This window comes from Pseudoliparis swirei, chromosome 3 (genome assembly GCF_029220125.1).
Source record: "Pseudoliparis swirei isolate HS2019 ecotype Mariana Trench chromosome 3, NWPU_hadal_v1, whole genome shotgun sequence".
NCBI classification, from domain to species: domain Eukaryota; kingdom Metazoa; phylum Chordata; class Actinopteri; order Perciformes; family Liparidae; genus Pseudoliparis; species Pseudoliparis swirei.
Window position 1 is genome coordinate 17,115,136 of NC_079390.1, and position 13,231 is coordinate 17,128,366.

At 41.8% G+C, this 13,231-nt stretch overlaps 1 protein-coding gene across 30 annotated transcripts in view; it reads left to right on the top strand.

Annotated features, from left to right (window-relative positions):
* The window catches only part of dlg2 (discs, large homolog 2 (Drosophila)), a 233,785-nt gene that overhangs the window by 42,153 nt on the left and 178,401 nt on the right, over positions 1 to 13,231 (top strand). For 29 of the 30 annotated variants that reach the window (XR_008830579.1, XR_008830578.1, XM_056406386.1 and 26 more), the window contains one exon: positions 11,872 to 12,014. Coding sequence is in view for 28 of the 30 variants with exons in the window: in XM_056406386.1 (XP_056262361.1) it covers positions 11,872 to 12,014 (143 nt within the window). In the remaining 2 variants the exon portion in view is untranslated. Of the gene's footprint in view, positions 1 to 10,033; positions 10,041 to 11,871; positions 12,015 to 13,231 lie in introns of those variants that run through there. The other variant, XM_056406395.1, reaches the window with a different exon arrangement.

A 13,231-nucleotide genomic window follows, 5' to 3' on the forward strand; every position in this document is an offset into this window, starting at 1 on the left:
GTGTTTGTGTATCTGGATGACATACTGATTTTCTCCCCAGACGCTAAATCTCATGTTAACCATGTCCGCCAAGTTTTGCAGAAACTACTGGATAATCAGCTATATGTCAAGGCAGAGAAGTGCGAGTTCCACACAGAAGAGGTGTCTTTCTTAGGATACATAGTCTCACCTAATCATATCCAAATGGATCCTGCGAAAGTCAGTGCAGTATCCCAGTGGCCCACACCAGACTCCAGGAAAAGGTTCAGCAGTTCCTAGGATTTGCTAACTTCTATAGGAAGTTTATTAGGAATTTCAGTTCTGTTGCTGCTCCTCTGCATGTTCTGACTTCTCCTAAAGTTCCCTTCAAGTGGACCCCCCAGGCGGATCTTGCTTTCAAACTTCTCAGAGATAGATTCACATCAGCTCCCATACTCACCATTCCAGATCCCCAGCGCCAGTTTATGGTCGAGGTGGATGCTTCCAATGAGGGAATTGGAGGAGTACTGTCTCAACGTTCTGCAGAAGACAACAAGATGCATCCATGTGCTTACCTGTCGCGTAAGTTGACAACGGCAGAGCGGAATTATGACGTGGGAAACAAGGAATTGTTAGCTGTAAAAGCTGCCCTCGAGGAATGGAGACACTGGCTAGAGGGTGCAGAGCAACCGTTTTAGTCTGGACAGATCACAAGAATCTAGAATATATAAGAAAGGCTAAGCGTCTCAACTCCCGTCAGGCCAGGTGGACACTTTTCTTTAGTAGATTCAACTTCACACTCTCTTTTCGTCCCGGGTCTCAGAATCAAAACCCGATGCTTTGTCTCGTCTTTACGATCCCGAACCACTTGCGGTAGAGCCCAAGACCATCCTTCCACTTAACCGGGTGATCGGAGCCTTTTCCTGGCAAGTGGAGTCAGACGTTAAAGAGGCAAATGTCATGAATCCAGCGCCTAGCGAGTGTCCCAACAATCTGCTGTTTGTTCCTGAGGCTCTTCACTCCAAGGTCATCCACTGGGCTCACTCATCTGTGCTTTCGTGCCATCCGGGAGTAGCAAGAACAATGTTCAGGATTCAACAACGTTTCTGGTGGCCATCCATGAAGAAAAATGTGGCCGAGTATGTAGCGGCTTGTCCGGTGTGTGCGTGTAATAAGACCTCATCTCAAGTTAAGATGGGCTTGCTCCAGCCGCTGCCGATTCCCCATCGTCCTTGGTCACACATTTCGATGGATTTTGTGACAGGATTTCCCTCATCCAGAGGCAAGACTACGGTTCTAACAGTGGTTGATCGATTTTCAAAGATGGCTCACTTCATCCCATTGACCAAGCTTCCTCTGCCAAAGTCACCGCAGAGGTCATGATGAATCACGTATTCAGGATCCATGGATTCCCTAATGACATTGTTTCCGACAGGGGTCCACAATTCATTTCCGCCTTCTGGAAAGAGTTTTGTCGACTCATAGGTGCCACCGTCAGCCTGTCATCAGGATATCACCCTCAGTCAAATGGACAGTCGGAGCGTCTGAACCAAGAACTAGAGACTACGCCACGTTGTCTCGCCTCCCGGAACCAGACCACCTGGAGTGACCACCTCAGATGGCTCGAGGTTGCCCACTATACCCTTCCCACGGCGGCCACAGGTCTCTCTCCATTCCATTGTGTCAATGGTTTCCAGCCTCCACTTTTCCCTAACAACGAGGAAGAGGTGATGGTTCCATCGGCACATGCCATGATCAGACGTTGTCGCAGAGTTTGGGCTGGTGCTCGCCAGTCTCTTCTCCAAGTTCAGCTCGGATGAAGGCTGTTGCGGACGCTCATCGCAGGGTCGCTCCTCCTACAGTCCAGGCCAAAAGGTTTGGCTCTCTACCAAAGACTTACCACTCCATGTCGCCTCAAAGAAACTGGCTCCGAGATTTGTGGGTCCGTTTCCAGTGTCCAGAGTCATCAACCCGGCCGGTACGCTTGCAACTCCCAGGACCTTGAGAGTGCACCCAACGTTTCACGTTAGTAGAATCAAGCCGGTGTGTGAGAGCACACTTGTTCCCGCCTCAAGCCCCTCCACCGCCCCAGTTCTTTGAAGGGGTGACGTTTACAAGGTCCGTAAGCTACTGGAGGTCCGTAATAGGGAGGGCAAGCAATTCCTGGTAGACTGGAAGGGTTACGGTCCTGAGGCTAGAAGCTGGATAGCTGCTTCATTTATCGTAGACAAGACTCTTATCCACGACTTTTACAATCAGCCTGGGCCATCAGGAGTTGGCCCTAGAGGGGGTACTGTTGTGCACCGACAGATATGCTAGAGAGGTTCATGTCATTTATGTTCGCTTTCTCTCATTCCAGGCTTCCTGATTGTTTTCACCTGTCATCACACCTGTCTCCTATGCTCATCAGTGTCAGCCCCGCCCTCATTGTGTCCACCTGTGTCTTGTTACCATGTGCTTAAATTCCCTGTCTCCCAGTGTTCCTTGTCAGTCTGCTGGTCTTTTGCCATGATCAGGTCGGGTTATGTTGTGCTCTTGAAAAGTTTTTGACCCCTCACTACGTGAGCGCTTTCATTTTGTTCACTGCAGAACCGAAAAATAAAGTACTTACAAATACTTTATCTCTGTCTCCCGGGTCGTGCAATTGGGTCCTACTTCCTAAGTGTCTGAGCTCGTAACAACCTCAAGGGTAAAATATGTTAGTAAATATAAAGGTAACAGGAGGGTTAAACATTGAATCGGGTCATATTGACCCGAAGGCGACACAAGGGTTAAGTTGTATAGTGTGAACATTCTTTGTTATGTAATACTAGTCGTTGTGCATCTATCGTACCGCATGATCTTCATAGCAAGAACTGCTACAGATCTCAGTACTTTATTACAGTCGGTACTGTCAGCTAAGTTATTCCTCCCACACTTGTGAGGTCATTAAGACACCCACACACTTAGCTGACCTTGCTGCAGCGGACTGTGCTTTACCTCAGCCTCATGGCTGACCTTACAGGAAATTGCCGCCCTACACGCACAAGAGCTACGTTCCTCTTTTCAGACCCCTATCCTGCTCTGAGCAGTGAGTAGGCATGGAATTAACATGAAGCTGTGGGTTGTGACTAATCAATTACTGAGTTATTCTAATGCAGTTCCATTGCTGAATCTCATTTGGTCCACTTCTCAGCCAATGGTGTCTGTGTTTATCTGCACTGCAATTTAATTCAGTTTATTTTGTATAGCCCATTCTCACAAATTACAAATTTGCCTCTGAGTGCTTTTCCATATATACATATACATTACTGCATCGTTCATTAGCAGATGTATACAGTGTGTGGTAAAGAGACTGAGGTTGTATAGAATAGAGATGAAACGTCATGCAAACTTTATATCATGATTACACTGACTAAAATTATCACGTCTAACAGTATTATTGTAGTACTGTTAACATGTTTCTAAGAGTACTGAAACACACACGTACATTATTATTGTTATTAATGATAATAATATTACTATTATTATTTTACTCACTCACTCACTCTCTCACTCTGCTGTGTTGCATTTGAAAACAGAGAAGTCTTGAATAAAAGTTCACCCACTGTGGGTTGCAACACAATCCCTCCCTTAGTATGCTGAGTTACATTTAGCTGCAGAGGACGAAACAATTTAGTAAACATGAATTATAAATCTTAAATAACTTTATTCCTGACATTAATGTATTCCAAGTCGGTGTTACAGGTAAAAAATCATTCACAACTAAGATCCTGTGATGGGTCCCGTCTACATTGAACTCTGCTTTCCTTTTGATCGATCCACCTGTACATTTTTGAAACTGCATCTTACACTGTTGTGACGCTATCAAGGTGATACAGTCTGTCCACAGACTGATAAGCATGTGACAAACCTCCTCTTTGCTAGTTCCCACTTTCTGCCACGACAACGCACACACAGACTCACAAGGTGGAAACGACAGTGTTGCTGTTGGAGCTGGAAAATGTGCTGATGAGAAATCAAGTCAGTCATTATCCTCCACTAATATATTGCACACACCTATTGTAATAATAATTCTCACACAGTAGCAGGGATTTCAAGATACAATGTAAGTTATACAACAATTGATGAGAGCTGTAATTCAGTACAATCTTTTTATCAAATGATACGTTATCAGTGATTGTGCTGGTGTTGCTTGTATTGCCAGCCACTTAGTATTCCTCTTACAGCCATCCTTTAGTTTTATTGATTATGTCACTCAAGTGAATTCAGATTTTTTTTCTTCTTTTGGTCTTTGTCGTGCAGTGCTGCTGTCAGCAGAGAGTAAAATAAGGTCTAAGGATTCAAACACTGAAGGCCTCCAGTCTCAGACACCAAAATGCTTTCCTCCACCATCAACAAACTCCTAAAGCCCATGGACACCATCTCCACCTCCTTCACCACCAACAAATGCATGCAACATTTCTATTCTTTTAAAATGACAAAATCATCGTAATACACAACCAGCTGGCTGCTGTCACCCCTGTGCTTAAAGAACCTGGTCTTGACCCTGACATCTCCAATAACTACCGGCCCATCTCCCATTCCTGTCCAAAGCCCTTGAGGGAGCTGTTGCATCACAACTCAAATCCCACCTCAATCTCTATAATCTCTACAAACCTTTCCAATCTGGCTTCTCCAATTGTTGTTTGTTTGTTTTGTATGCTCCTTGTCTTTCTATTTAGTTTTGTTCTGTTTGTTTCTGCCCCATGTAAAGCGTCTTTGAGTGTCTAGAAAAGCGAAACCTAAATTTGAAGTATTATATTTCTGGGCAGATGTCACTGGGTGTCATGTGTGTCTGGAGAGCAGTGGGAGTTGATATTTATATTATGAATTAATAATATGATTCTGATTTGATTACATGACAAACCAGCAGGAATATTAACAAACTAAGATAACACATTTGTGCTTGGCGTTATATTTTATACTTTTGGTCACCATTCCTGTCAGAGATGAAGACACTCATCAGGCCAGTCCTAAAGATCTGTCTGATCATAGTATCAGTGTTGCCATATCCCATAATTTATTGATTGAGTTTATTAATTTAGCTTGGTGTGCTCCTTTGCTTTCCCCCATGTGTTCTTGGAATGTATGTTACTGAGTTTGTGATGGTGTTACTATTGTTGTGGTTGTAAGTGAATTATCATGTGTCATCAGGAGGAAGTAGAATTCAATGTTGCCCAGGATCTCAGTGTTTTTTTCAGAGTTTGAAGGGTTAAAAAAACAAAAAGCTAAAGTTTCTCACAAGTACTGACATTGTAAATGATAGTGTCCTTGTTTTTTTGCCATTGGCATCTCCATGGAGGTGCCTGGATATGAGAGTTCAGGCACATTTGCATGTGTTTGTGACTCCACCTGACTTCTCCCTCACCATACAATCTGTTGCCTTCTCACAGCTCTCAGCATGGCAACGGCATGTTAAAAGAAGAACAGAGAAGCTTGGATCCAAGTAAATTGCTTTAACTCTTATCTTCAGTTCTCATTTCACAACAACTCATTGTTTAATTTCCTCTTCATTTACCCGATTCCCAAACATGGTGAGCGTTAGATATTAGTCAATAACCTGGACTTAAAAATGACAAAATACATTTCTGCAAAAAATCATCTTCTTTTCACAGCACCAATCTGACTATAACATCTTTTTTCTTGAGGGATGAGAGAGACAGAAAACTGAGACTGGATGAACTACCATTAATTGGTAGCCTGTGTGTGTTGGGAGATGGAAGGATTTGCTGGCACCTTAGTCACAGTAGAGGATGGCTATCTGAATGGAATAATCACTCCTCAAAGAAGCACAGCTCTAGAGGAGCCATACCTGTGAGTCCTAGCCCCCTTCACCCACCTGTCATGTAAGCACGAGGACATCAAATTAGCATTGGAACAGTGTCTTTGCGTATCGACTGTAAAAACGCTTTGTGTGAGTTGAATTTTGTACTTCTTAAAGGCAGCTACCAGTGAAGTTGCATAATGTTCATGTGTCAAAGAGGATGCCAATCTCCAGATCCACTGTTGAGTTGTTTATGAACCCTAAAAAGCCAAGAGCAGCATGCAAACCGACGACGGCAAGTAAATGAAAGCCAAAAGAAGTGATGTGACCACTGAACCAGTAGCTCTTCACCAACTACATGGCCCACTGCCTGATGGGGAAAAAAAGTAAATAATCATACACATAATTGTATAAACTGTATATTGTGTACAAAAATAAAAACATATATATATATTTATATATATTGTGTTTAGAAATAAATATTGTTTAGAATTATATAGTTTATGTATAAATATATATATATATATTATAAACATGTTATATATACATATATATTTGTATATATAAATATATATATATATCTATATATACATATATATAGTTATATTACACATGTAATTGCAGACAATTCGGTCAAAAGTAAAAAGACACCACTATAGTTCAACGTTAAAGTTTTATTAAAATATTAAGTTATGAATCTTAACCCTCAGTGAAACTGATTTAACGTTACCTGTAAAAAATAAATAAACTCTTTGTGCTCGTTAGATCCCCCAAAACCCAATTATTATATCTCATGTGTAACTGCTACGGAGACATCAGAGCTAGCAGAGCATTTTAAAAAGTCCCGCCAAGATCAGGCGGTTCTCGGCAGCCACACAGCGCGCTGACCTCACTGCGGAGCTCACCGGTCCAGCGAGTAGAACCTCACATCGTCGTAGATTATATTTTATTATGCTGAATCATAACAAACCGACCACAGATTTGATTTTCAAACTAATAACTTCTCGCCTGAAAACATCCGACAATTACATTCCGTGACTCAACAACAGTAGTATTTAGAAAAAGTCATCTGTCAGTTGTTTACTTTCTCCTCTGCTATTGTTTCCTGTTGCTGATTCGAAATGCATTCTGGGATATTGGCTGGCCAGAGTACGCACAAGTCTCCTCTGATGTATCCTCCGGAAAGTGGGAGGATCAAGTCACATCCGGGCATTTTAATCGTGCTTTGCGAGAAGCGGACTTTAAATTGGAACATGTACTCGGGCTGCAGCTGATGACGTTTCACGAGTCCACGAGAACCAAAGTACAGAGAAGTACGGACAAGAACACATATTGATAAACGCTGTAACATTCACACACTGATGGGAGGGGCTACCATGCAAGGTTTCACCTGTTCATCAGGACTATATAACATTTACACACCGTAGGCACAGCTTGGGGTGTGTTGCCCAAGGATTGCTCTACCACTCAGCCATAGTCACCCACATAGCCTGCATAATCTTATATTATATCTTTGGTTACAATAACGAAGGTGGTCGAGCCCTAATCACATGAACGGTAATGGCGTACTCTGCAGTATTGCACTACTGAAGAGCAGAATTCATGCTATCTGGCCCTGCTACCAAAAACACTCACCAGATTGGGAATTTCGTCATTGTATTTTCTGATAAAGCCTATGGATTAACAGTTAATGCCGAGGCTTAGCAGATACTAAGTATAATTACATGATTACACATTTTAGCATGCACATTATCCTGTTATATAACTTTCTTTTATTTATTTTTATGTTTTGACCCACATTTTACATACTGCCAACATCTCTTAAAGTAGACTGTAGTGAATCTATCTATCTATAATCTGTCTTGATCTATGAACCACACATTTGGAGGACATTCTGTAAGGGTTGCAGGTAGTGGAACTCACAAGCCTGACTCAGAGGCAGATGGAGAAGCAAAACACCTTTACTTGGTTTCAGACAGGGTCAAAACCAAGTGGTCAGTCGAAACAGGCAAACAAATCCAAGAAAGGGGAGGCAAAATCCAGTATCGACGGGACAGACAAAAAAAGGTCAGAACAGGTAGATCAGGCATGGGACAAGGGTACGCTGGAGAGTTTGGCACTAACTCACAAGACAATCTATCAGAGGACAAGATGGCATTGCTCTAGCATCCAACACCACTGTAAAGAATCTTGGCGTTATCTTTGATCGTGACTTGTCCTTTAACTCCCACGTAAAGCAAATCTCAAGGACTGCATTCTTTCATCTACGTAATATTTCAAAAATCAGGCACATCTTGTCTCAAAAAGATGCAGAAAAATTGGTTCACGCGTTCGTTACTTCGAGACTAGATTACTGCAACTCCTTATTATCAGGCTGCTCTAATAAATCTCTTTGGTCCCTCCAGTTGATCCAGAATGCTGCAGCTCGTGTTCTCACTAAAACTAAGAAAAGAGATCACATCACTCCTGCACTAGCTGCTTTGCACTGGCTCCCCGTAAAATCGAGAATCACTTTTAAAATTCTTCTCTTAACCTACAAAGCCATGATTGGTGATGCACCATCATATCTTAAGGAGCTTGTAGTACCATATTGCCCCACTAGAGAGCTGCGCTTACTAAATGCGGGACTACTTGTAGTTCCTAGAGTCTTAAAAAGTAGAATGGGAGCCAGAGCCTTTAGTTATCAAGCTCCTCTTTTATGGAACCAGCTTCCAATTTCAGTCCGGGAGGCAGACACAGTCACCTCATTTAAGAGTAGACTTAAGACTTTCCTCTTTGACAGAGCTTATAGTTAGGGCTGAATCAGGTTTGCCCTGGTCCAGCCCCTTGATATGCTGCTATAGGCTTATAGGCTGCTGGGGGACGTTTTAGGATACACTGAGCACCTATCTCCTCTTTTCTCTCTTCTTATGGATGAATTTTCATCTCTCAATCACATGTTACTAACTCTGCTTTCTCCCCGGAGTCCTTTTTACTTCACGTCTCATAGGGTCATCGGACCCTATGAGACGGCATAGATCCTATCTGCCTGATGGATCATCGAGGTCTGGATCGTGGAATTCCTGCTACCAAATGCCTGAAGTCATGTGCCTGCTGCCTTTAAAGCAGTGCAGCGGCACAGAGAGTGAATGGATGTTCCAGAGGTGCTAGTTACTGTCTTTGTGTCAAGTTAAATTCAATTCAGTTTATTTGTATAGCCCATTCTCACAAATTACATATTTGCCTCAGAGGGCTTTACAATCTGTACATATAGACATCCCTGTCCCAGAACCTCACATTGGATCAGGAAAAACTCCCAAACAACCCTTCACAGGGAAAAAAGGGAAGAAACCTTCAGGAGAGCAACAGAGGAGGATCCCTCTACAGGATGGACAGGTGCAATAGATGCCATGTGTACAGAAGGAACCATTATACACAAATTTAAAAAACAGTAATAACACAATCAATATATATGAGAGTGTATTAATTGTTGGTAGTAGGCATGGACCTCAATCCAGACCTCCATGATCCATCAGGCAGGTGGAAGCAGAGAGTAGGAGTGGGCAGAGCATCAATAGGGCCATGGCATAGTTGGTAGTAGGCATATTCCACGATCCAGACCTCGATGATCCATCAGGCAGATAAGTTCTCATTACCTGACTCTAAACTTGAACAAAGCATGATCAAAACACTACAATTGTTATGGATGCGTGGTGTGGAGGACCCAAACGCAGCAGGAGTTTCACGAAAAACTGAGTTTATTCTCACTACAGGAACAAGGACAACACCACACAGGAACAAAAAAGACGATCCGACGACAGACAAACAGAAGGACACAGATTAAATACACAGGGGAACGAGACACAGGTGGAAACAATCAGAGCGTGGCTGGAAACAATCAGGAAAGAAACAGACAAGCACAGGGAGGGAAGAGCAGGGAAACAGGAAACGAGACAGGGACTTCAACATAAAACAGGAAACACTCAAATCCTAACAACAATGGTGTGAGAAGAAGGCTTTGTAGATATCTCGAGGGTAGAAAACAGGATGCCAGGCTGGAGAGTCATTGAACCGTTTTAGAGTGGAGAAGTGGAGTTTTGTTCATTAAGAGAGAGTTGGAAAGGACTGCTTGCTGTGTTGAGCACAGAGGAGGGCTGCATTTCAATTGGCTATGGGGGGTGTAAGGTCATTGTCTGCATTGAGGGGAAGAGGCTGAGGATTAGGCTCACCAACGGCATCTGGTCCTCTCACAGCACACTTTTTTACTGAATAGCACGCTGCAACATGACCAGAGAGCGCAGGGAGGTTTTACTGCACTGTGAGTTACTCTTGACAACTTATTGCCTCTATATTTCTGAAACTATTGCCATATGAAGACATTGTTCGCTCCTTCACGCCTAGCTATGCATAGTCACAGTTGATGATTTTGAGTGCAAGGCAGTGAGAGAATAGTATTTAAGACCAACTGTCATGTGGACATTGAGGTGAATCTGGTTGGATCTTTTCTTTTGTAAACTTCTGTTATAATAGATCAAAAGCCTGAACTTATTTTTTGTGTGTAAAGACAAGCTACATTGGATGTCATGCGCTGTATTGCAGCCTTTAAGTATAATTCTACGTTCATAACGTTATCCAGTCATAATCATCAAATGAGTGATGACTAACAACTGGTTTTGTACCACAGAGTCTTTCACATATACTCACCAACTGTACACAACCATTCAATAGCCTTTAGGGATTTGCATACATTTAGCTGTTTTCATTTGCATCCATAATAGGCTGTTGCTATTTGAATTACAAAAGAACTCTGGTTTGTGTGTTGTGTGCGATCGTTTGTATGATAGTATTGGGACAGAAGCGTGACCCTGTATCTGGTGGTTTTCCTTGCGATCTATTGCAATGTGAATGTAGCCAATCACTTGTTACGGGTCTGGTTCTTTGGTAAAACATCACCAGCCATTCAAGAAGAATAGGACCTGAAATGTATGCTAAACAAATGCAGATGCTTTGTGCTAAATACTGATAATGATGCACCATTAAATGTTGAGTTCATCGTCCAAGAAGATTCTAATGCAGTGCGGCTGATACGGCCGTGACTCATGCAGACGTTCAGTCAAGCAGAGCATGCAGAAATGTTTGCTTTCATATGGTCGCCTGACTGAATGAAACATATAAATTTGATATGTCCATCCAAAATGTTTGGTACATTTGATGCATATGATGGTTGTGCTTTTTCTATTTTGACTTCTTTCCTAGCGAGTCATGTTGACTTTGTGTAGCAGGGAAGCTTTGATGTCATAGCAGTGTCTGTGTTGGTGTGCGTGTGTATGTGTGTGTTTGTGTGTGTGTGTGTGTGGTGGGGGGTTATTGTTTATTATTGATATGCTGGTTATCAGCTTGTTCTGTACGTACGATGTTAATGCGTTACAGTCGGCCTCACCATCACCAAAACATTACATACATACCCTTGTTGGGTACATGTTTGGCCACTTAATCCTTTATAATTGATTATTTAACCCAAGTATTCTGCCTCAAAGCAAGATCCTGGGTTCAATCACTGGTGGCGCCTCTTTTTGTGGACCGCACATTCTACATATTGGTCCCCCCCACCCTAAAGACATGAGTATACAGAACACATGGTCAAAGGAATATACGATATCTATACAATACATGTCTGAGTTGTGAGATTCAACAAAGTCAACACATACTAAAAAAAGATAGCTAATTTATAAAAAGTAAAAGATAAAGACACAATTCACCTAAATCTATATTTGTTGGCATTTAGCCTTTTGAAAATAATATTTTCACTCCTCCTGTCCTGTAATAACATGACGGTTTAGCAGCAATCTAAAACCACTATAAATTACACTTATAAACAATATTACCATGCAAGGTTCAATTCAATTCAGTTTATTTTGTATAGCCCAGAATCACAAAGTACAAACTCCCATCAGATGTCTGAAGTTTTTATATAGAACCTAACCTTATTGATATTGAATTGTGGGATTGTCAGTTGCATCATTTGTATGTATAATACGATCGTTGGAGCTCAGACTCAGGTTAAACTGGTCTCCACATCAAATTAGTTTTGGTCAGTGGACTGTTGACTGTGGAGAACACCTGAGTCATTTAATATCTCTGTTTCACAGATATCCAGGAGTTCTATGAAGTGACACTGCTAAACACACAGAAGAGCTGTGAGCAAAAGCTGGAGGAGGTCAACCACATGGCGGACAAGTGGGAGAAGAGTGTTTCTTTACAAAACTCTGAGCTTACCTGTCCAGTGGAGGAGGTGAGTCTCTGACAGTGTATCAGCCCAGCTGAAGCTTAGACATACATGGACTGGAGAATGCTCTCTATATTTAATTACCCTGGTCCTGCCTGACAACTCCTGCTATTATCATTATTTGTTTTATTGCCAATACCATTCCTGCTTTTATTATCGTTATTATTCTACCATATTCCACTGCTGCTGTTATTTTTGGTAGTTCCTACTACTCTCATTATATGAATCATTTCTGGCATATGCATTAAATGTGTTGTAACTCTATAACACATTATATTATAACTATAATGTTGTTCATTCTGATCTTCCTTTATTTTCCCAGTTAAAGGGTTTTCTGGAGAAAAAAACTGACGTGAGGGTCAAAGGTCAGAGGATGTCGTATGTGAAGCCCTCTGAGGATAATTTGTGATTTTGGGCTGTACAAAATTAATTTAATTGAACTAGTTTGTCTGCTGAAGCTAGTCACAACGTGCTGCAGTAAAGCAGGTTGATGCAAATATTTCTTGCAAACAGCATCTGCAGTAACAGAAGCAAAGCATGAATCAGCAGACATGTTGGACATGAGGTCCAAAGCCTTTAAATAGATTGCCATGTCACTGGAGGGAGATGTGCTGTTTGTGGTTCTGTCAAGTCAAACGTGTTTATATTTTCTATCCGAAATATATAAATAGAAAGTAAAACATGTAAATAGGAATATAGATAATTGAGATGTAAACAAAGCATGTAGGAATGATTAAAGATAATTGTAAAATAAATAGGGCTGTGAAACGATTAAACATTTTAATCAGGTTAATCACAGGTTTCTGTGGATTAATCATGACATATTACCGATATTCTCGGTATATTTTTGTAAGAACATAAAGAGTTATGACAAAAGACGGATATATACATATATACACAGGGATGCACATAACTTGCTCACCAGTGTGCGCGCATCGCGGCTGAGCTCTGCCGCGCGCGAGCCGAGAAGAGTTGTTGTGCAAGTGACTTTTTTTCGTCCCGATGTGCGCGCACACGCCGAATCGGAGCTCTGCGGCGCGCGAGACGGAGATCGGAGTAGTGTTAACACGACACGTAGAGACAAAATGACATGCTGCTGGTTAGAGACGACCAACAACAGACGTATTGGAAGCTCATTCTGCGCATGCGTTAAATGCGTTAAAAAAATGTAACTAATTAATCCTGTAATTTAATCATAACGCGTTAACGCGTTATTTTTCACA